This window comes from Acanthochromis polyacanthus, chromosome 9 (assembly GCF_021347895.1).
Source record: "Acanthochromis polyacanthus isolate Apoly-LR-REF ecotype Palm Island chromosome 9, KAUST_Apoly_ChrSc, whole genome shotgun sequence".
NCBI lineage: Eukaryota > Metazoa > Chordata > Actinopteri > Pomacentridae > Acanthochromis > Acanthochromis polyacanthus.
Window position 1 is genome coordinate 5167133 of NC_067121.1, and position 24107 is coordinate 5191239.

Consider the following 24107-nt stretch of genomic DNA (forward strand, 5'->3'; position numbering starts at 1 on the left):
TCCCAGAGGATGAAGTCTAACTCATTCATCCATTTTAGCTCATAGTCACTGATTTCACAACAAAGATTTTGCATCTGGTTTTAGCAGTCTTTACTGGTCCATTCAGTTCTGGGAAACTGACACCCAACTCAGACTAGGTCCAAATAATGCTTGGTCTAACTGAGTCATTAAGGGTCTTTATAGTGTCACACACCAAACACACACTCTAACAGCAGCACTGACACATATTCTAAGTAGGGGTGGGAGTTCTGACCCAAACAATCCATGGTGATCTCTGGGTCAAAGGTCAAAGGTTCTTTATTGTCATATCATTCCACATTTGCACATGAAACAATACGAAATTAGACCCTGGTGCCGGTTTCAGCCATAAGACAATATATAAAAAAAACTTTTCATAAAAGACAATATAAGTATAAAGAGACACACTAATATATACAAATCTACAACATAAATATATGTGCAGTGAACCATCAGTTAGTGCAATATTTAGTAGATAAATAAATAAAGAGCCTAGTGCAGTAGTGCAGTGTGTGTATGAATGTGTGTGCCTGTTTGCGTGTGTGCATGTGTGTGTGCGTGTGTATGCATGTTTGTATGCCTGTGTGTGTATGTGGGGATGTGTGCATGCACATGTATTTGCGGGGAGAGGTGGTGATGACATGAAAACAGAGTCTACAGAGACCTGTTCTGCTGGGGCAGAATGACGATCTGAATCACAGTTCTATCCGCAGAAGTGTGTCATTTCAACTCAAGGATATTCATTATTTACTGTCAAGGTTCTGACTGGAAGCAGTGATTTGGATTTACGCCACTCTGATGTTTCTTTTTAAAAAATGATAGCATCTCCCCGTCTCATGTTTCACCTGCTGACGGGTCCGGTTGCCTTTCTCCTCCATGTCGTTCAGCTGCCTCTGCAGTGGACTTCTGGCCGACAGCTGCAGTCCTCAGACTCACTGGAAAATAAGGCTGAACAATGAATTGATTTCAAATGGAAATTACAATTTGAAACAATCCAGCTAGGTTTAACTGTTGTGTCAATGATTTTACAATCCACATCATTTTGTGTGGCAGTCAGGCTTTTGATGAACATGTGGCTAATGCTCCTTCAGTGTTATATCTGCTACACAGTCAGTATTGAACCGAGGCCGGACTTTAGAAATTAGGTCCAAATCAAATTGTAATGTCTAACAGAAAAACATTTACATTTTCCCTAAATCGTTCAGTCCTACTGGAAAGGCAGTTGAATGACATCAACTAAAATTTCTCAATTAAATACTTACATATGGCACCTTTAATGACGCCATCTGTATGATTCCCTTTAAAGCAGATCATGCTGGGAAATAAGGCCATCAGATTAAGGAGTCCTAATTTCAAGAGCACAAATTAGTGAAGAATCTGAGCTGACCATCTACAAAAGAAGAACTAGTGTACTAATGCAATCAGGCAATTAACCCTCTAATGCCAAAACGCACAGAAACAGAAAGAATAAAGAGAGTTTCAACTTTCTGACGGCCCCTGAACTACTCTTCGGAGACTCAGTCAGGAAACACAACCAAGTCTAAGCTTGAAATTGTGACATTTGGTCAAAATCACTTGATTCTACATGTTTCAATTAACAATTAGCGAATGAATGACAAATTAGCTTCAACTAGATGCTGTAAAAGAACAAAAATAAATCTACAATGCACGGTCACATAAAAAAATCTAGGGATATTTAGATTGAACTGCAGGCAGTGTTTACGCAGAACTAAGAGGAGAAAACATTTTTTCAAAATGAACGTAGAAGAATATTATATAATAGTATGTTATGGAACATTTTTTCAGTATTGGTAACACCTGCAGGTTGACAGTTTTTAAAATTTTGGACAAGCTGATTGCAGTTTTTTTTAAAACATTCTTGTAAAATAAATAATCAAAGAAATTTAACTTCTCCTTCCATAGAGGTGCGGAACTTTAGGCTGAAGTGAAAAATGAGCAAACAGTGAAGAAAAAAATGAGACAGGAGCAAAAAAAACCCACACAGAAACTGGTTGCAGTTCAAATGGTAAAATAAACAGGAAAAAATGAATTAACACTGACAAATAAACTGCTTTTTAAAGTATTAAAGGAAGTTAAGTACTAAAATGCCTCCTGAGGAAGCCAATCATAGACAGAAGACAGACAGCAGATCGATCAATACACGGCTTTATTTCACCAACAGATTTGTACAGTAGTTCAGTCTTAAAGGCTTAAAATGTGCTAAAGGCTTTATTTGAGTACTCGCTAGATTCAAAAACGTACAGATCTATTTTTTTACAATCATCACAGACTCATTAAAACACAATCTGAGGTCTGATGTGGTTTCAACAACATCACAAAGTATTGCTCTTGTATGGCAGCACCACAAAGCGAGGACTACACACCTGAGATTAAACACACACTCTGAAAACGCTGCATTAACGTCCTTTAGTAGATGTTGAATAATTAAGCAGCAGCAGCAGCTTTAAACCTCACAGCTCACTTTGTATACTGTGTTCCTCTAACATTTAAATCTACTGAAACATCTCCAAAGCTGTTTAAATACACTGATACAGACACATTTACATTAAAGTGTTTCCTACTCGCTCTATTCTTTAACCTGAGTATTTAAGTTAAGCACAGTTTAAGACATTTCATGAGGTACATTTAATTCAAAACTATAAAAAAAAAATAACACCAAATATCTAGATGTTAAACCCTGATGAATTCTGGCCTTTCAAAGAAAATTTAAGAATCCAAAGTGCTGCAGGTGACAAAGTGAAACAGTTTTTATTGTCTTTTAACCCCACAGGTGGTTTCAGTTGTTTTTTATTTTTTTTGGCTGATTCAATCTGCTCGGTTAGAGTTTGTTTTGTAGCAGTGAGAATACATTCATGCATTTTATTGCATTTATATTAATCTAGCTAGTAACTGATGAAGTTGTGCTTCCCATTAAAAAAGTAACAACGCAGTAAATCACTTCATGATCAGTGCATGAAGCCTGTCTTCATGTTGTTCTGATGATAAAAGTGATGAAAAAATTCACAGTACTATTTCAAAGATTGACAATTTTACTTCCCAGTGAGGCTGCAAATCCACGGACGGCCGCATTATAGATCAGTAATCATTTATTCATTAAAGCAAATAAATGACATTTGTTCATGTGCGGTTGAGGGCATTTTAGCCACTGATATTTGATGTCCAGTTTGAGGTCCAAAAATTGAACAATTTTTGGTGTGACTTTGGACAACTTTGACGTCATTGGGAACACGTTTTTATGTCATTTTCAGAAATTTTAGATTAGTCATTAGTCATTGTGGGTAAACTTTAAGGCTCATATCAGCATGTTGGTAGGTGGTTGGTCAGAACTATTAGAGACAAGGGAAGGAGCATTTTTACACATTTTCATTTTTCAGTTTAACAGAAAGAGATTGAAAAGTCATCCTGAGTGACTGAAAATGTGTCTAATGTGATAAAAACTTGTCCAAAAGGAACCAACATTTGTCCAGAATGACACAGAAACAGTCTAGAATTACTCAACAACTTGAAAAATGTCCCTAATTATTTTAAATTCTGTCAAAATTTGTTCAAAAAATAATGATGCCGCGATTTGAGGACCAAAGTTGTAGAAGTCCAAAGACAAAGCAGCTTTTCCAGTCCTTAGACAAGTAAAGGACATTTTTAACTTTTGAACCTGTATTTTCCAAGTTTGAATGGACCATTTGGGTGGAACAAAAACCTTTAACACTGTAAATACTGGAGAAAACATAGTATTTAGGGTGAAAGAAAGCTTTACAACCACCATCGTATTCAGCAGGTGGCACTGCTGTAACAAACAAGAGTCCTACAAAGAAGGTTCCGTAACTGCAGCCTCCTTTGCTGCAGACAATAAAATGTTGAAACCACCTCACAAAAAATGTGTTTGAAAACCGCTACAGAAGTCTCTGTCATGGTGCTCGTTGCTAGCTAAACTCCTACAATGCTCTTGGCTGCACAAGCACTAAAAACCACCTCACCATGAACAACAATTCAGATTCAAACAAATGAAATAATAATCACAAAATTAGGATGTGAGCATGAATATTCCCATGATTCTTTGTTTTGGTTACAGCATTAAACAGAGCAAACAAACTCCCGGTTTCCATCTCATTAAACAGTAAAAAGCTCCATCTGGTGGAACACCCAGGTACTACAGCTGATCTACAGTATATTTTCTGACATGGATGCTCTACATCTTATTGGTTGATGTACTTTTACTTAGTAAAATTATCAATTGACTATTAATTAATCACAATCATTCCTTCTTCTTAAATATTTTTTTTCCTGAAAATCTCAAAAATAATGAGCGGATAGTTAATTAATAACGATGGCTAACACTTTCTTTTGCTCAACATCAAATTGTACAGAACTATCTCAAAAACATCTTGTTCTTTGCAGACGAATAGCAGCAACATTTTAAGGAAATGACGAGAAAATTGAGAGGATACTATCTGAAAAATACAGGATAAGTTTTGCCTTTACTCAGGTTAAGTTGAATGGAGCTCTGTTGGATATAATGCAGGTGATTTGGTGAATAAAAATGAGAAAGATTTACTGTAAATCACTTCAACAGCTTCAACTCTAAGCACCTGTGTGGGTGATCAGAGTCTCTACGTGTTTCTGGAGTTAGAAGAAGAAATATGCACTGATGCAAAGCTGGGAATTAAAACCTTCAGTGACACATCATCCTCGTCTGATTTCTATTTGACATCGGTGGTGAAACTGACCAGGAATCAGACAGACAGATTGCTCAGGTTGCCTCCAGTCTGAGTACAGATAAGTACACACCGATGATCAAATTCTATTTATGTGCTTCACTATTTCAGAATTAAATCTTACTGAGAGGAATTACTCAAAAGATTTGATTTTACTGCTGGTTTCTTTCAGAAGATTGGAAATTTTCGTCACATTTTAAAATCACTCTGAGTCTTCATGTGTCTCATCAAAATAAACTGACATCAGATTATATGGAAATGCTGCCACCACAAGGTTTAAACTGGAACTGCAGTCACTGAGCCCAAATAATAAACTGATACAGAAACATGGAGAAGGTTTACAGTCTGAAGAAACACATGAATTAAACATTCAAAAATAAAAGTTTATGAGTTGTTTTAAGAACTATTTATCAATATGGAGTCTTTAGTCAGTTAATTAAAGGATAAACAGTTAATTCAAATCATTTAAAGTCAGTTAGGACTCTTTTTTGTGCCACATTTGATTCTAAACAGAGGATTCTAGGTTTTGATTTGTTGGTCGAATAAAACCTGTTTTCTGAAAACAGCTGGAGGTTCAAGCTTTAAGGATGAACTACATTTTATATTTTTAAAGTGAGGAGAAGGTAAATGCAAGTCCTGCAGCAAACACACAGAGTGAAACTTTTTTCTTCAGATGTAACTTTACTGTCACTTCGTGAAATAATTTAAAGAAAAATCAAACAGTAATTGTGGCTAAAACTTTGAGAATCTTTATATGAAACCTAAATCAATCAACTGAGGATCATCCACAGCCACAGGTGTCCCGGTACCGCCAATGTTCACACTGAGCAGAGCAAGGATGAATGAAAGCTAAAACAGGAGCTTCATTACAACATCTGTCGAGCCAGATGACAAAAAGTGAAGAAGCTCCTCTAAAAGTCACATTGTTTCCATGGAAGAGGCACCAGAAGATTCTAGAGCTTCTTGTCATTAATATTATCACATTTTTTTCATCACATTTAAATAAACTGAGCTGTACTTTTGCTTTCATGTTGTACTAAATTCCTGCTAATGCACAAATCTTTGCATTAAAATAAAACTTAAATAATCTCCACCTGAGTTCAGAGAAAGTACGAATAAAGCTGAACCCAAAATGCCTCACATGGACGCTTTGGACGGAGAAGCTTCTAGTCTGCAGTCAGTTGTGAGACCCAACAAGTACTTTGAAAACGGTGAAATGAGGCGTTCTAATGTCAGATTTACATCGACTGAAGTGGGTTTTATGGGCTGTATTTTAAATATCCACATCACAGTGAACCATGTCCAGTTAATCGTACGAAGCCAATATCCTGATATTTGATTCAATTTCGTGAACTTTCTTGATCCCAGGAAGAGCAATTGAAATGCAGCCGACCAAGTTCAGCTGTTTGGAAATCATCATTGCAAAGGTGCAACGTTGAAAGAAAACAACTGCCGGCTCAAATATTCTGCTGTGGGGTTGTGTAGAAGGAAACATGGCTGGGGTCAGTATATAAAGTTTAAGTATCTATGTAATTACAATTCTTCTTCTGGCTCTGCAGTATAATTTTAGAACTCAAGCTTCAGTTCAATATTTGTTGTGTATTAGATTGAAAATGTGATGAAACATTAACACATGAAACCATTTAACACAAGAAGGATGACATGAGTTTGTATAATCATCAGCACAACAGTATAACCTCTGGACCAGATGTGCTGCAAAGTGAACAAAATGTGTTAATGAAATAATCAGACTGGATTTCTATCAGTCTAAACACAGCGTGCAGGCAGAGATGCGAAATTTTTAATCTGTTGCACTTGAATAAAATGGATTTACAGCATAAGACTCATTATTTATTAGCAATAACTCGTCTGTAACCTTTATGTTTTGTCCTTAAACCGTTGTCGTGTAAATGGGGCCTCGGTTCAACAATGGCTACTTTAGACATTTTACGAAAGTTTCAAACCTCCGCTCCCCGCACCAAATTTGCACAAAGTAGAAGTGAATGGGATGCGAGAAATTTACGAATCCTGTGGACATGTACCAAGAATGCTGCTGCTGATCTGAACACGGTCTTATTGGACAAACCTCAGTTACTTTCTGTAGAAGAGAATGAGCCTCACTGCTTCAGTTCATCAGACGTTAGCTGACATGGACCTGAATGAGCTAAACGTGTCTACAAGGTTATGCAGTTGTGCTCTCCATGAAAGAAAAAAATAGGACATCCAGTCGCTAATCACTTCCTCTTTGAGGGTCATTTGACATGAAAATGTCTCTGAATTCACATCACAGTTGTCGTTCATAACTCCTATGAGTATTTGAGTGGGTTAGAAGGAGAGTGGTCTACCTCACAAATAATCCAAACTGAGTTTCATATCATTTCTGTAATATTTATGGTCTGGATTTTAATGTCAGAGTGATCTAACCCACAACCCAAATACAGCGTTACAGTGGCGCTTCCAATGTTAGACCATTCTTGAAAACACAAAACTTTAAACCCATTTTTCTCAAAAGCCACACAAAGTGGGTCAGACCACTTTCATTTAATCAGAACAGCAGCTTGGAAATGTCTCTGAATGACTTTTACTTTCTATTTCATCCTCGTTCTGAAACAGAATCATCTGTAAATGACAGCAGCTTCACTGTGAGTTCAGCTGTATTAAAACTCAGTTTATGTGAGCACAGAGAGCAGGAGAGAAGCTAACAGATGAAGAAAACGGAATGCAAATACCACAAGATGATGTCATAAATATGCTAATTAGCACCTGATGTCGTATCATCAAGCAAAAACAGAAAGACTCTCAGCTGCCTCACGCTGCAATCACAGTTTAAATTTTCACTAATTTAAGTTCATCAAGCAAAAACAAAACATGATTTTACGTGTGTGTTTGCTGCAGGAGGAACATTTACTAACAGCCACATTGTACTGTTTCACAATCAAAGTGATTCAACTGGAAAATAACCTGCACAACAGACAGAATAATATGAATAATATCAATAATATGAACCATTTAAATTCTCAACTGCTTCTCTTCTGATGGATGAAATGCAGTGATTTACAATAACTGAGCATTTCTAACTGTAGATGTTTTACTAACTTGTCTTCAAATAAACTATTGTTCACAACCTGCTACACTAATCTTGAATTGTCAACTAAAATCACATGTTTTTAAAATGTCAGTTCATTTTACCTGATTTTTTTGACTGTATAAATGCTCTACTGTCCTGTGCTTTAAAGCTCTTCACAGCTATATTAGTGCAGCGTTTCTGTTCATACTGGTGCTAGTGTTACACTTTTGTCTTCTCTATTCTCCATTTTTTATTAAAAAAAGAACATTTATACTTAAAATTTGATCTACTTTATAGTATGTAGTTTTTCTTGATTTTTTATCCACTTCATTTGTTTGTTTTTGTGATTTACGTGAAGTTCTGCTGTAAAACTGCGTTTTCCCTTCTGGATTTTTTCTATCATGTTTCATTTTAGATTCAAATATTCAGATATTTTTGCTGTCTGTTCGACAAACGAGCCAGACTCTTGACATTCAATCAGACATTTGAGCCTGGACTTGAGGAGATGACCAGATGTTAAACAGATGTGGAGACGAACGATGACTGATTGACGCAGACATGAAGCGCTTCACCTGTTGGATCTTTCTCGTCTCCTCTTCAGCTCCTCTTCGTATCTCTGCAGCTGAGACATGAAGCCGGGGTTGGGATCGATCACATGGCGAGCCGTCCTCACTTTCTGGGAACACAATCGGCAGGTTTCATGTTATTATTTTCTGGAAGAAGCTGCAGTTTTTGTCTATAAACCTGCTAAAACATACATCACATATAAATCTAGCATCATTATGTAACCTTATTGCTTAAAGCCCATTCTGCTGCCGTTTATACTTTATTTACATGTGAAACAAGTTGTTGCAGATTATTAGCAACATATAAGTTACCAATATATTAAATCAGAAGTTTCTGAGTGCTTCTGCTGTTTGTAATTGATAAGTGTGATGCACAACCATTAGAACTGAGAGGCATTTAAATCGCCTTATTTTTTTCCTTTTTACAATTTTTACTCTGGATATAAAGTTCTCGAGAAAGATGTTTCACCATGCAGGATGTTTCTCCAACAACTTGCTCCTCTGCTTATTGCTTCTGAGCCATGCTGCACTTTATTCTCAGTCCAAGTGTCCAAAATGACTCGAAATTTGTCTAAAATAACCTTTTACAACTTTAAACTTGTTCTACCCTACTTGAGAATTGTCCAAAATAACTTGAAATCTCTCTAAACTTACTTAAAACTGGCTAAAAATGAATGGAATTTGGTTTAGAATTACCATTTTGACTCACTATGGACAGTTTAGGTTATTTTGAAGAATTTTTAGTCCAGCCTCTTCAGACATTTCCCCTCTACTCTGCTCATCTTCTGTAGAAAGATGCTGAGTGGGTCTCCAACAACCTGCTCCTCTGTTCACTGTTTCTGAACCATGCTGCATTTAGTTTATTCATCCACTAGCTTTGATTTTCCTCTCTGCTCACCAGAAAACTCTTTTGTCTTTTGACTCTTGGTCAATGCTGAGTCCCTCATTGCTGCTCAGTTGCATCTATTCTAAGCAAATGCTTTTTTTTTGTAAAAATGTAAGAGAGGTAAAATAAACCGATTTTGATGGAATGACGACGTTGATTTTTGTGACAAAACCAGACATCACACACGATGAGTTCAAGGACTGTCGGAAAGTTGAACATCTGCTGGATCTTTCTGTTTTTACAGTTTCTGGATGATAAATGCTGTCTTTCAGACACGATAGCGAGTAAACTGAACATGAAACCATTCGAGCAGAGATGAGAAAAAAAGTCCTTGGTGTCCGAACAGTATCCGAGGCATTCTGACTTTAACAGAGGTTAGTTAAATCAGCTGCTTTAGTTTAACATCAAGTCGAAACTGATTCAGAAGAGTCAAGCTGTTCCGTTCGGTGAGAATCGGCTGTTTTGTTGTGTTGAGTGCAGCTCGTCTGTCGGCTCGAGGGCACCTTGGAAAATAAAAGCTGTAGTTTCAGAAAACGAGCCCGTGTGCTGCAGCCTGAACACAACGTGACACGTTTGTGACCTTCAAGCAGCAGGACAGTCTGTTCGGCTAACAGCAGCATCTGCACTCATTCTGAGTCCGTGTTGTTGCTAAAGGTTTAAATGACAACACAAACAGAAGTGGAAACGTTTTTATGTTTTACACGTTTAAAAGTGAATGTTTGTCCTGCAGGGCTGATTTGCCATTAGCCGTGATGTGCAACCAATCAGAGAGAGCTGACATTATCTAAGGCCACAGATTGGCTGCATGAGAGCCAAAAGAGCACGTTATGAAAGTCATTTTTCTGGAATATGTTGAAACAATACAGAGATAATTGGAGAAGCTGATCAGTCGACCCCTAATATATAAATGAGAATCTGAGTCTGCATCTTCTGCATCACCTCCAGATTAATGAGCTGAATCCAACACAGAATTCTGAATCAAAGTTTGGATGAAATGGGGTCGATGGTGGGCGTGCAAAGAGCTGGATTCTCAGTTACTGGTTCAAATCAAAGACTGCACGTACAGGCAGGACGGGTCACTTCCTCTTTCCTATTTTGGTGTCATGTCTAAGCCCAAAATCAAGAGCAGCTTATACTAAAGCATGCAGAATGATCAGGCAGCTTCATCAGTTAGATTTAACAGACACTGAAACATCAGAAATGATAGAAGGTCAACTATTTAGTCAGTGTCACAAAAAACACAAAGTCAGTTGTGACGCTACCAGGAAGCCGTTATCCTCCACTGTCACCGCATTCAAGCACCACGCTGGTGAAATACGACCAACACCGAATAACCAAATGGTGCTTAATGTAAGGCCAAAAAGGTCCTTTGATCGTCCTTTTGTTTTATTTTGTATACTTTCTCTTAAACTTGACAATGAACAAGAGAGTTGTGAAGATTGTTTTGTAATTTAGCGGCCTGGTATTTGTGCAAACTTCTACTTTTACCCTAAGAAAGACATTTTCTGCTAAACATTCAGGTTTGATGTTTGAGCATTTTTGTTCGTTAATAACAACAATCCTGTGCAATGTGATTCAGGGTTTTAATCTGTTCTAATTAGACTGACAATGTCTGTAAATTAAAAAGACTATTTGTTTACTAAACTGCTTGTAAATAGTGGAGAATTTAGATACTGATACACATTTTTTAATCTTAATATTTTCGTTGTAATATATTGGACCACCAGTGGATGGCGCTCAAGTCACATCAAATACATGAAGTTGTGTATTTTTTATCAACTATGGATGCTGTATCTTGTAAATCTCAGAACACAAACATGTTTTCAGAAAAGCTTGCTTTTCTGTGAAATATACCGCTGACAGCTAGTCTTTACATCTTTTTCTGAAATTGGTTTGTATAATTTTAATGTGCTTTTTACAGTGCTGCTTTTTATGTTTTTTTTCTTATTTGAGATTCTTTTTTTACTCCGCCAAGGAATGTAGTAGAGTTATGTGACGATTGTCTGTCTCTCCGTGGCCAACATTACTCAAAAACAGACTAACGGATTTGAATAAAATTTTCAGGGAAAGTCAGAAATGACACAAGGACTGATTAGATTTTTGCAGTGATGCAGTGTACAGTCTGGATCCACAGATTTCTTAAAGGTTTATGTATCATTGCCAGATAGTGGTATGGCATCACTGTAACCATGACAACAAGTGAACATTACGTCAGCTGCCTGCTGACGATCACGATTGTGATCCTGCTAGAAATCCACCGCTAAGAACTTATTGGGACTTAAATCATACAAGGAACTAGCCTAGCCACGCCAGACAACCCACGGCAACGAATTTAATTCTCTGCCAGGGTCGACAACAAAAATGACAACAGTCGTTGAGCTCCATTAGCACCGACTCTGAATAATCTTTCTGTTAACATGTCTGTAATATACTTGAGCTTCACCCATTGACTGTATAAATAAGGCTTCACCGAACTACCGCATCCTCTGATTTCCGGCGCTCTAGGAGCCTATTCGTTGCGCTGATTGGTTGTATACCTACCCAATTGGTGCAGAGTGATTTGATAGACAACCTTTTAGCCCGCCTCCCTCCCTATCGAGCGTGCCTAGACCCTTGCGTCTTCAGAGCATGGGTCTAGCGCGGCTAGGCTAACAAGGAACAGTTGATTAAATTGTGGGGGTGTTTCTGAGCCTCATCAACTTCCGCCATATTTAGGTCACGTGATTCAGTATCACTACAAAACGTACACATGTAAAATACATGCCAGTGCTCAGCACAAGGTAATTTTTTATTAAAGATTTCATCCATCAGAAATGATACAATGACCGAGCAGCCTTGGCAGAGTACTGCGCTCTCTGAGTGGTTTTCTTGTTTTTTAGTGTTTTAAAATATTGTCCCTCACTGTCCATCTTTTACAATCTGATGTGGTCTGTTCTTACACTAGCAAGATTACTTCTATAGATAGTAAATGGTTAAATGTCGTCACCTGTAAGGCCTCCGTCAGCGTCAGTCTGCGGTGCTTCATCAAGTAGGCGATGCAAATGGTGGCCGAGCGGCTGCGTCCATTCTTGCAGTAGACGACGCTGCGTCCTCCACGATTCGCCTCCTTCTGGATGGCATCAGCGCAGCGGTCGAAGTGTCTGTAGAGGTCCTCGTTGGGGTCGTCGTAGACCGGGATCTGCAGCTTGGTGACACCAGCGGAGGGAAACGGTTGCTGCTTGGACACGTTGATGCAGAGCGTCACCGCCTCCTGCTGGATGAGCTCGTCGCTGCAGGCCGAGCGGGCGTTACTGATGAACAGGGCGCTGGTGACCTTACACAGCTGCAGCATCCCGGTTGGTTTGACGCTCACAGGCTTCCTTACTTATTCAGAAACTGCTTCCTGGTCAGAAAAAGAAGCATTTCAAGATGACTGTTGCAAAAATGTTTGGTATTTATATAACGCACCAGTGGGTTCAAAAGGCTATGTTGTCTTTTTTAAAAAAACAAAAGCTAGACAATTTATCAGCCAAAAACTGTATAAAAAAAAAAAAAAAAAAAGGTCTTTAAACTTATGTGTAACTTTCGGTTTTGTTGAACAAAATGACCAAATCTGTGCCTAAAATGACAACATTTCCTCAAAAATCACTTTATTCTACATGTCTCATTTTAAAAAATTCTGCAGAAATAAAGTATTTGTTTTAACCGTTAACTTTTTTTGTTAAGCCCAAACTATATTTATCTGTTAGGCTTTATTTAAGTCAATGTAGGATTTTGCTGTTAGTTGGAGCACTTAGTTTCTTGGAAAACTTTTTTCTTGCTGCTTTAATTTATGGTTGTGAGGACTAATTCAAATCTCTAGTTGACTAGTTTTTGACTAGTAAATCAGTAAATTACAATCAAAGCAACAAACCTTCAGACTGACTTCATTTAAGAAATAAAACAGCTGAACTACAAGTTGAAAATATGGCATTAAAAAAGTGAACTAAACAGAAACACTGTCTGTGTGCTCCCAGATGTCTTGCAGGACATTTATTCAGACCCTTCAGTGAAGAAAGTCCAGCTGCTGCTGCTGAGTGTTTCTAGAAATTGAAGGTAAAAAAATCTTGCATTTAATGTTCAATCAGGAGGCATTGAAAATCAGCAACAGTAGAAACACAAACATCAAAGTATCTCTGTAAAATAAACACTCATATATAAAGATACACAGATAATTTTTTAACGATTTGCTCTTGAATTGTAAAATAAAAATAAAAATAAAAATCATACTATCTGAATAAGAAGAAAGAAAACAGTTGACCATTACAACTAGCTATCCCAAATCCACAGTAATTTAACTCATGTAACAACAACAACATAAATGACATTCGAAAATGAATACATCATTTTATTTTTTGTTTATCTTATTTCACTCATTTCGAAGTCTGCTCTTGTTGGATATCAGATGAAAGATTAGAATAGATTTTGTTCAAAGAAGAGGACATAATGAACAACAGAGTAAAGGTGACGGATGATAAATGCTCTCTGTGGAACACTGAATCAGACCTGCACCCTCTGACAGAACAGATCTCCAGTGTGGTCTTTGAATGCCTCACACAGTCTGAGCATGAAGGACACTTAGACTCACGTTCAGCTGATCTTCAGGCTCCTGCAGATTCAGTCCGTCGCTGCTTTTTCACAGGAAAACATTCGGACGGACAGACGGACGGATCCCACTGATCTGGTTTGTTCAGGCCTCCTGGTGACCCCCAACTGCTCCGATCAACACACACGCACACACACACACACACACACACACAGCTGCTATATTTACTGCTGCTGACAGCTGCTCTGGGTCCTAATGCTGCTCAGATTCCACCCTGACAGCTGAAAGAAGTGGAAAAGTGTTGAGAGAAACCAGTGAAGTAGAAAAAAGTATATATATATATATATATATATATATATATATATACTTTTTTCTACTTCACTGGTTTCAGTTCAGTTTAGTTTATTGTCATATACATTAGGGTACAAGGTACCACAAGCAATGAAAAATAGTTTGCCCCCGGCACACTCTCTGCAAGCCAATACAATAAAAACAATAAATACAATTTAAAAACGGTATGCGCTCTCCGAGTGCTTTTCTAGTTATCTTTAGTATTGTGGCGAAGAAGAGGGAGACACAAGCTAGTTGCTAGTGAGTCAACTTTATTCACTCGAGCCACACTCAGAATGAAGGGAAAACAATGTCAGCATAAACTATGAGGTCTCAGGCACGGGAGGTGCCAATGGGTGAGAGAACCTCTATAACCTGTACAATACACAGCCCCTCTCCCCAAACACCCAGAAGGGAACATGGCATGCAAATCAACGTCTCAACGGGGGCCTAATAGGCCTCCCATAGCGGCTGTGCCGGACCACCGTCGAGTCAGTAGGAGGAACCTGCAAAACAAGGCGCTCGTCAGAACAGTGGACAGGAACAACATTGTCCATTGCAGGATGAGGAACACAATCAGTACGATCAGGCCGGGAAGGAGGACGGCCGCGATGAAGAACCTGGCCCAGCAACACAGCTTCGCCCGCCACAACAAAAGCTGGCTTAAGGTGATCCACAGACACCAGCTCTCTGCGCCCGCCCACATCCATAACAAAACCCTTGCCACTGTGCTCAAGCACACGGAACGGGCCATCGTAAGGAGGCTGGAGGGGCGAGCGGTGGCATCGCGACGTACAAAAACAAAACGGGCAGACATGAGTGCTGTAGGCACAAAGACCCGTGGGAAACAGTGGTGCATAGGGCCTGGGGCTAAAGAGCCGCCGGACGAAAAGGGGTCCACTGCAGAACGGAGACACGGTGCGGCCGACTCAAACAAAAACTCACCCGGGACACAGACCGGCTGGCCAAACACCAACTCCGCAGGGGACGCATCAAGATCCTCTTTGGGAACTGTGCGCAACCCGAGCAGGACCCATGGTAAGCGATCCACCCAACTGTCACCCACGAGCGTAGAGCGCAGAGCTGCCTTGAGCGAACGATGGAAACGTTCACACAACCTGTGAACGGCTTACTGCCTAAGGGTGGTAAGCCGTAGTACGGTGTATCTGCACCCCCAAGGAATGTGCCATCCCTGACCAGAGCTCTGAAATAAACTGAGGGCCCCTGTCAGAGGTAACATCTGACGGTACACCAAAACGGGCCACCCAAGCAGAGAGGAAGGCACCAACCACATCAGTGGATGCAGTGGAGGACAGGGGAACCACCTCGGGCCACCTGGTGGTCCGATCCACCATAGTGAGCCGATGAGTGAAACCCTTGGAAGGCGGCAGGGGCCCAACTAGATCCACGTGCACATGGTGAAAACGCCTGGCAGGATTTCGGAAAAGGTTCAAGAGGGGCTTTGGTATGCCAGTGCACCTTGGCACGCTGGCACGCAGCACAAGATGCCACCCACCCCTTAATGTCTTTACGAAACCCGGTCTGCCGAAATGAGAACCGAGCAGCTTAACCGATGCGCGCACACCTGGATGCGAAAGTGAATGAACAGAGTCAAAAACACATTGCCGCCAACCTGCCGTGACCACAGGTCGAGGCCGCCCTGTGGAAACATCACACAGGAGTGTAGGAGCCCCCTCCTGCATTACAACCTCCTCAAGCTTAAGGCCTGAACCGACGGAGCGAAGAGCAAGGATATCCCGATCTCCGGGCTGCTCGGCGGCCATAGCCGAAAAATCCGTCCCGAGGAGCACGGGGCAAACGAGCATGCGTGAAAGACAGTCTGCAACCGAATTGGACTTCCCCGCGACATGACGTATGTCAGTAGTGAACTCGGAAATGGCCGCTAGGTGACGCTGCTGACGTGCCGACCAGGGTTCCGTTACTTTAGCCATGGCAAACGTCAGCGGCTTATGGTCCACATAAGCCGTAAAAGAGCGACCCTCCAGCAGAAAGTGAAAATGCTGAGTAGCCAAAAACAGGGCCAACAACTCACGGTCAAAAACGCTGTATTTACATTCGCAGTCCCGTAACTTGCGGCTAAAAAATGCGAGAGGCCGCCACGCGTCTGCCACCCGCTGCTCCACAACAGCCCCCACCGCTAAATCAGAAGCATCAGTCGTGAAGGTGATTGGAGCATCAGGGTCAGGATGGGCTAGGAGAGCTGCATTAGCTAAAGCAGACTTAGTCCCATCAAAAGCAACAATCCGGTCCGGAGTCCAGACAACAGCATCGGCAGCCTTTCTGGAATGCAAGCCATCATAAAGCAGATGCAGGAGATGGGCGGCACGGGGAATGAACCTATTGTAGAAGGTCACCATGCCCAAAAACTCCTGTAGGGACTTGACCACCACCGGGCAGGAGAAATCCGCCACAGCCTGAACCTTAGCCGGCAACAGAACAGCACCACATGCCGAAATGCGATGACCCAAAAAAATCGATCACCAGTAACCCAAACTGGCATTTGGTTGGGTTAACAATCAGGCCATGGGCATCCAAGCGTTGGAAAACCTCCCTGAGGTGCGCGTGGTGCTCTTCCAGGGATGAACTGGCCACAAAATGTCGTCAAGATAGACGAACACAAACTCTAGGCCACGCAACACCGAGTCCATTAACCTCTGAAAAGTCTGCGCTGCATCCTTGAGGCCAAAAGGCATACGGAGGAACTCAAAAAACGGTGTGATCACCACAGTCTTTGGCAGATCCTCCGCGCGTACTGGGACCTAATGATACCCGCACACCAGGTCCACCTTAGAGAAAACAGAGGCACCAGACAACCAAACAGAGAAATCCTGTACGTGAGGAATAGGGTAACGGTCTGGTGTTGTCACATTGTTTAGACAGCAGAAGTTGCCGCATGGGCGCCAAGAGCCGTCTGCTTTAGGCACCATGTGGAGGGGCGATACCCAGGGTCTGTTAGAGCATCTCACAATCCCCAGCCTCTTCGTGGTAGCAAACTCCTCCTCAGCGCAAGCTAGTTTTCCTGCGTCAAGACGCCGTGCGTGCACAAAAAACGGCGGACCACTGGTAGGGATAAAAATGTTCCACACCATGTTTAGCAACTGTGGAGGAAAAAGCAGGAGTGGTCAAAGACGGAAATTCAGCTAGGAGACACTGAAAAATATCTCCAGACGCCGAAAAACTCGCTTGTGTCACCGGCCCCACTTCCCCAGCCTCACATGGAACAGTGGCAAAAGTTACAGCATCAATAAGCCTGCGGTTAGCAACATCAATTAACAAACCATGAGCACACAAAAAATCAGCACCGATGATTGGAACAGTCGCAGAGGCAACTACAAAGTCCCACTCGAACTCATGTCCGTGGAAACAAACAGTTGTCCGTTTCGTGCCAAAAGTCTCAATCGGTGAGCCGTTAGATGCGCTTAGCAATGGTCCACCACCACGGTCCGACCTCCCTGGACCAGTGGAGTGCACCAAACTCTTCTGAGAGCCTGAGTCAACCAGAAAACGCTGTCCTGACAGGGAGTCTTTAAAAAATAGCAGCTCATCTCGTTCATCTGCGCTCACAGTAGCCACTGCGTTTCCCGACACCTCAAACGCACATGGGGGTACACAGCACTTTGCTTTGTTGCCAAACCTCCGGTGGTAGAAACACAGGGGGCTCTCACAGCGACGAGTCCCCGTGCCGACTGCAGACACCACCGCCGGGTCCTCCACCGTCCTCTGCTGGGGCTCCACTGCCATACTCTGCACCACAAAACGTCTGGTAGCCAACAAGATGCGGTCAGCTTCTTCCGCCAGACCACGGTAATCGCCGGCGGCCAGACGAAGAGAGTTAACCAAAGCCGCCCCAACTTGTGGCGGGAGCTGTCGCAGGAAAATGTGCGGGAAAAGGAAACCGCCGTCATCTGAACCAAGGAGAGACAGCATATCATCCATAAGGTCCACGGCTGTACCGTCTCCCAAACCAGGCAGGCTGAGGATTTTATCTGCTCTCTCAGCAGAGGAGAGACAGTATCTCCATAGCAGAAGCTGCTTCAGAGCCGCGTACATCCCGCTCTGAGGGGGGTTACGGAGCAGTGACATAACCCTGCGAGTGGACTGCTGGTCCAGGGCCACGACCACCAGATAGTCCCTGGAGACATCTGTGTTCACACTCCGCAGATGGAAGAGAGCTTCGATGTGTTGGAACCACAAGACCGGGTCGCTGTGCCAGAATTCTGGAAGCTTAATGGCGGCCGGGGCAGCGGTGAACGAAGCCGGCTGTGGGAGCTGGAAAGACAAGGAGGCCGAATCCGTGGCCGCAGTTGAAGAGGAAACACTCTCTTCTGCCGGTTCTGTCATGCTCAAATCGGGGTCACCAATGTGGCGAAGAAGAAGGAGACACAAGCTAGTTGCTAGTGAGTCAACTTTATTTACTCCAGCCACACTCAGAATGAAAGGAAAACAATGTCAGCATAAACTATGGGGTCTCAGGCACGCCCCCAAACCGCCATGTCCAATGGGTGAGAGAACCTCTATAACCTGTACAGTACAGTATAATTGTTTACCTAAATATACTGCTTCAAATAAAATTATGTATCTATTTTGTATTGTCACTGTAGTGTTTTAATTATATCTATGCACACATGAATAAACACATGAAGCAGGAAAAAAGTTACCTGTCCTCCCCCTCCCCCTCCACTTTCGCCGGAACTTCATAGTGTGACACCAGGCGGAAGGAAACAAAGCCGCCAGCAGCTTTGGTTTTTCTGGCGTATGTAGGGTGACCATATTCTGTTTCTCTGAAAAGAGGACACACTTCCAGCTCGCGTGCGAAAAATTTTCAGTCCCCCCCCCCACCCCCACCACCAATTTTTAGGGGTTTTCCGTGGGTCAGGGGGTTTTCTGTGCTTCAAACTCAGTTAAACAGATATTCTGAATTCCCCAGAAAAGAACACTTTACCTGGATATACAGAAAAATAGCCCAAAACACTCACAAACAGTTGCTTTATAAATACTATATTTATTAATTTAAAGCAATTCTCCTAAACAATATAATCAGTCACATACAAATATGGCATGCTCTAGTCTTTAATAGTTATTGACTCAAGTTGTGTAGGAACACATGTATTCAGATGTTTAACAAAATAAGAAATAATCATCTCTCTTAAATCTGACACTTACACCTTAGTTAGGAAAAGTGAGGTAGAGTACCATTCTTCAAAATAACCTCCCAATTATCAATTATGTATAAACAGAAATAATGCCTCAAAAAATTAAACAAAAAGAAAAAAGAGAGGTAGCCTATTCTTCAATGTTCAGTTAGCCCATTCTTCAAAATAATGTGTCTAATGGCAAATGAAAAAAATATAGAAATAATGCCTCAAGTCAACAGTCCTTTTTTCCCTTCTTTTTCCCTTTCTTATTAGCTACAGAGACATAAGTCCCAGCTTTGCAGACTGTACATTCTGCCTCCCATTTGACACGACCCGGACGAAAACAGGGGTACTTTTTTCGCATTTCATCAGTGAAATGACATTTGCGTTTCGGCATTTTCTTTCGGTTCGAGTGTTCTCTCGCAGTGTGCCTACCTGCCTGTCAGCCTGCGAGGAGTGAGTGAGTGTGGAGCGTTTCGGGGTTCGGCTCAAACTCCACCTCTCAGAGCGTGTTTCCAAAGGAACCATTCAACGTGAAAGATAAATACACTGGTCTGTGACGCGCTCAAGCTAGGCAAGATCAAAAACCCGGACATTTGAAGGACTTTATAAATGCCGGCCGGACAGGCGGGACAGCCTCTCAAAAGAGGACATGTCCGGGCAAAAGAGGACGTATGGTCACCCTAGGCGTATGGACTGAGCCGGAGAACGGTGGTTATGTCGATTCTAAAAATGGACATTTCAGCAGATGAAGGAACGATGAGCATAGTTCATAATCTGAGAGAGTTGATCAACGAGCGACTAACTGCTGCTGCTGAAGAAATATTCACAGAGTTTGAGAAAACCATTGTCCCGTACGAGGAGGAGATCAACCGTCAGCGCAGACTGCTGGATAACATCTGGAAACCCGAAATAACGCTACACACTATAGGTGTAGGAGCCTAAATGCAGTTTATTTTATGTTGGACATCGACATTCAGTGATTTAGAAGTTAAGAAATACACAACTCATAATTTCAGTAAGATAATAAGTTAATGGTTAAAATGTCTTATAATGACAGAATGACTGATAATTGAGTTCAGCTAAAAATGTTTAAAAATCTCATTTATATTACATTTGTGGCTTTTTGGAGCAAGTTGTTGTCAATCAAGTTGTCGATAATCTTATCTGTTTGTGGCTGCACTACTTTATTTTGGTAGATTCGTAACGTGAGATGAGAGTTTTGGGCCATGTGGCCACGCCCACAGCAGTTCAGTCAGGCTAAAGGAGAGTGGAGCCACACAGTTTTTTGACCTCTCTTTTGTGGATTGATTCCTGCTTCTATTAACTGTGGAAATAATTTTGTAGTACATTTTTGTTTTAAGTAAACCTTTAAATGATTCAAGTCGTTCTGTGGATTTCTTCGTTGTGGATTCGTAGGAGTGGAATCGTTGAGCGTCAAGCTAACGGCTACATTCATTAGGAACATCAATAGGTATGTAGAACTGTGTATAAAAATACTGATGTATAAAACTGAAGGGAAACTGAGTGAAACTAGAAGATTAATGCAGTTTAGAAACTTGGAGCTAACAGACTGTTTAACTAGAAAAACACGACAAGTAAAGCTAACAGGACAGCAGAACGTGTGTTTGTTGGATTTGTATTACATTCAGCCCTGCTAACATTAGCCTAGAAACCGTAGCCAACCTGGCAGAAAAAAACAAAAACAAAGAGAGAACCATCTAAGCAAAGAGTTGCTATGGGTGCTCTTTGAATTGAATTTTCTGTCAGGATTTTGTGCATTTAAAATCCACCCAGTCTCCTCTTGTCTCCTTTTAAAAGTGTAAACTTTAAGGCAATGCACCTCCCCCTGAAGAAATGCCGTTGTTCTTCTTCCACTGCAGCCCTGATCAGTGGTACTAGATTCCTCCTGCACCTCCTGATTGAGGCTACTGTGTTCCTCTGTTTTTTTTTGTTGGCCACTAATCCTCCTGTTCCATTGTTGTGAAGTCTCACGATCAGATTTTTCAGTTCCTCTGACAATTTCTTTCCTCCGTATGGAGCCATGATGCAGACATGCAGACGGTTGCGGTCCACTGGTCCAAAACTGAGACGGTTCCACCTTTTACAGCTCATGTAATGATTTTTATCTTTAATTTTTTAACCATGTTCAGGTAGTGAGGCTGATTGAAAATCACAGGTGAGCTCCATTTAGTTTTAGAGATCACAGGTTTTATAAAGTTTGTGTTTGTGATCAAAGGTGTGCACACTTTGTGATTTTTCCCTTTTGGCCAGTGTTTCAATGTCTGTTTTTAAGCTGTTGTTTTTATTGTTCATAAGAGGAAATACTCAAATTGTCAACTTAGAACTAAAGCAGTTATTGACAGGTTAAGCAAATTTGAATCATTTGACATTTAACTGATATTACACAGGGCTGTTCTCATGTCTTTTGTAAGCTGCACATGAGCTGCGTTTAGTGAATTTAATTATGGTTACTGGCATTATTATTGACAAAATCATCCTTGTTATGGTATCTGTGGTTTCTGTGTCAGGTTTTCTTTTTAATAGTCTCTAGTGACTAAAGTTTGTTACTGCTCAGAACATATAATGTCAGTATGAAGTGTCTTTGACAGAATCTGTTTCAGGTGTGTAATTAAACAACTATCCTCAAGTGCAGCCAAGGTAATATTTAGTGTAACAACTGCTTGTGAGATGTTCCAATCTTCTGTTCCTTCTGTTCAGAACTCCCACAGAATGTCTTCAAGGAGTCTTAAGGTTTCACTGACCAGCAGCTCTGTAACCAGGAGAGGAACACCAGCCTGGAACAGGAGAACCTAGAGCCTCCACAGATTAAAGAGGAACAGGAGGAACTCTGCACAAGTCAGGGGGGAGAGCAGCTTGTACTGAAGCTGGAGACTGATGGCTTTATGGTGATCCCTACTAATGTGAAAAGTGACCACAGGGAACCACAATCAACAGGTTCACTCCTCTTTCACAGCTCTCCTGCAGCTGAGAGCCAAGATAAGGATGGAGGCAAGGATGTAGGCTCACGATCAAACAAGAGACCTCGCAGAAACCGAAGTCATACTAGCAACGTAGACCACACCACCACATCAGAGAGTCGCTGTAGTACTGACTCATGGAAAAAGCCGGTAACAGACGATGTTTGTGGAAACACCTTCAAGGAAGATAACCAAATGCAGAAACCTCTCAGGACTCAGACTGGTGAAAGGTCATTTATCTGTCAAATATGTGGGAGATGTTTTGAACAAACTTGTAATTTGATTGCTCACATGAGAATCCACACAGGTGAGAAACCTTATTCTCGCAAAATCTGTACAAAAAGTTTTAAATATATTAAATCTTTGGTAATTCACATGAAAACTCACAAAGGTAAGAAGCCATAATCCTGAAACAGCAGTGGGAACCAAGCTTTAAAAACAAAGAATTCATTCAGGTTAAAAGCAGATCTTTCAGATTTAAAGGGCTCTTAGTCTGAGCTCCACCAGTGATCCTGTGAGTTTAATGCATTACATAATTCGAGAGATGTGAAGTTTTATGTTGGTTATCAGTGTCCGCTTCACATGCGCTAACAGGATCACTGGTGCTACCTGATTTAAGAGATGAACCTCCAGCACCAATGTCATTTCATTTTTGGTGAAAATGTCATACGTTTGTAAATCAGTTGTGCTCCTGCGCATTTTGTTGAAACTAGATTTACCTCTCTGGTGATTCTGTGTCAGTTTTGTAAATGAAACAAGAATCTAACTGCTGGTTTAAAGCCTGACCTCGCCTGGACATCATTTGAAACGTCCAGCTTAGATCGCAGCTCGTCTGTTTGTCTTCTGGGTAACGCAGCAAAGCCGAGCAGTGATATCTGCTGCTGTTCCATCAATACAAAACCACTTTCCACCAGCAGGAGCAGCTTTGATACGGGCAATTAAACCACCACATTAACATGCACATTTATCAGAGCTGCAGTGTTGGACTAAACCGACACTGCGATGCTGACAGAACCTGTAGATGGTCCTCGTTTCTGCAGCAGACATGTTTCTGTATTACTGATGCTGCCTTTCTCTTTGGAAGCAGATCTTCCTTGTCAGTGTTTGTTTTGTTCCACTGAGTTGTGGAGCCTGCATGTGTCAAACTGCTTTGTGAATATTTTTTTTAAACTTAGAGTAAATGGTGTTCTTTCACACTTCTCTTACAGATCAGTTAAGGAAAATGAGAATTTTTTGGTATAAAGCAGAAAAAAAAAGTTGCAACACGTTTAATTTAAAATGCTTCATGTTGGGCCGAATGTGACGCCATTACTGCACATGCAAACGTTGCTATCCCAGTGCTGAAATGATATATCTTCAATTAAATGCCAGTGGCATGACGGGAACATAGGTAATGTAGTAGATTAACGTGCATTCAATTTCGATCTTTGACAACTCAAGAAAATACATTTAAATAGAAGCACCCGCTGCATCGACAAGCATCAAACTATGAAAAAGTGTCAGATTTCATTCTTTCAGCAACATTCTTTTTCTGCACAATTTTTAAGATGCATAGAAATGAAAACCTGCATGTGTACATTTACAAAAGGATTTGATGTAAAATTAAAGCAGATTGTAAAATACAAAAAAAGTGTAATGAATAAGTGCTTTGATGAGGAATACTCACACGAACCTTTTTCATGATACTGGCTTTTTAATGGTGCCGTAACTCAGTTTTGTGTTTTAATGATGATACATAGATAACTGTTTTGTGCCTAATTCTTTACTTTCCCAATCCAAGAGTCAGAATGTAAAGCTAAAATCTTC

General features: G+C 41.1%; 1 protein-coding gene across 4 annotated transcripts in view; it reads right to left on the reverse strand.

Annotated features, from left to right (window-relative positions):
- Positions 1-279: 279 nt before the first annotated feature.
- The window catches only part of dusp28 (dual specificity phosphatase 28), a 41880-nt gene continuing 18052 nt past the window's right edge, over positions 280-24107 (reverse strand). For 2 of the 4 annotated variants that reach the window (XM_051953197.1, XM_051953198.1), the window contains 4 exons: positions 13877-14001; positions 12257-12652; positions 8391-8494; positions 280-953 (listed from right to left, as the gene is read on the reverse strand). In XM_051953197.1, coding sequence (XP_051809157.1) covers positions 902-953; positions 8391-8494; positions 12257-12601 — 501 coding nt within the window. In that variant the 5' untranslated portion in view covers positions 12602-12652; positions 13877-14001 and the 3' untranslated portion in view covers positions 280-901. Of the gene's footprint in view, positions 967-8390; positions 8495-12256; positions 12653-13876; positions 14002-18843; positions 18967-24107 lie in introns of all 4 variants that reach the window. The other 2 variants (XM_051953199.1, XM_051953200.1) reach the window with 2 other exon arrangements.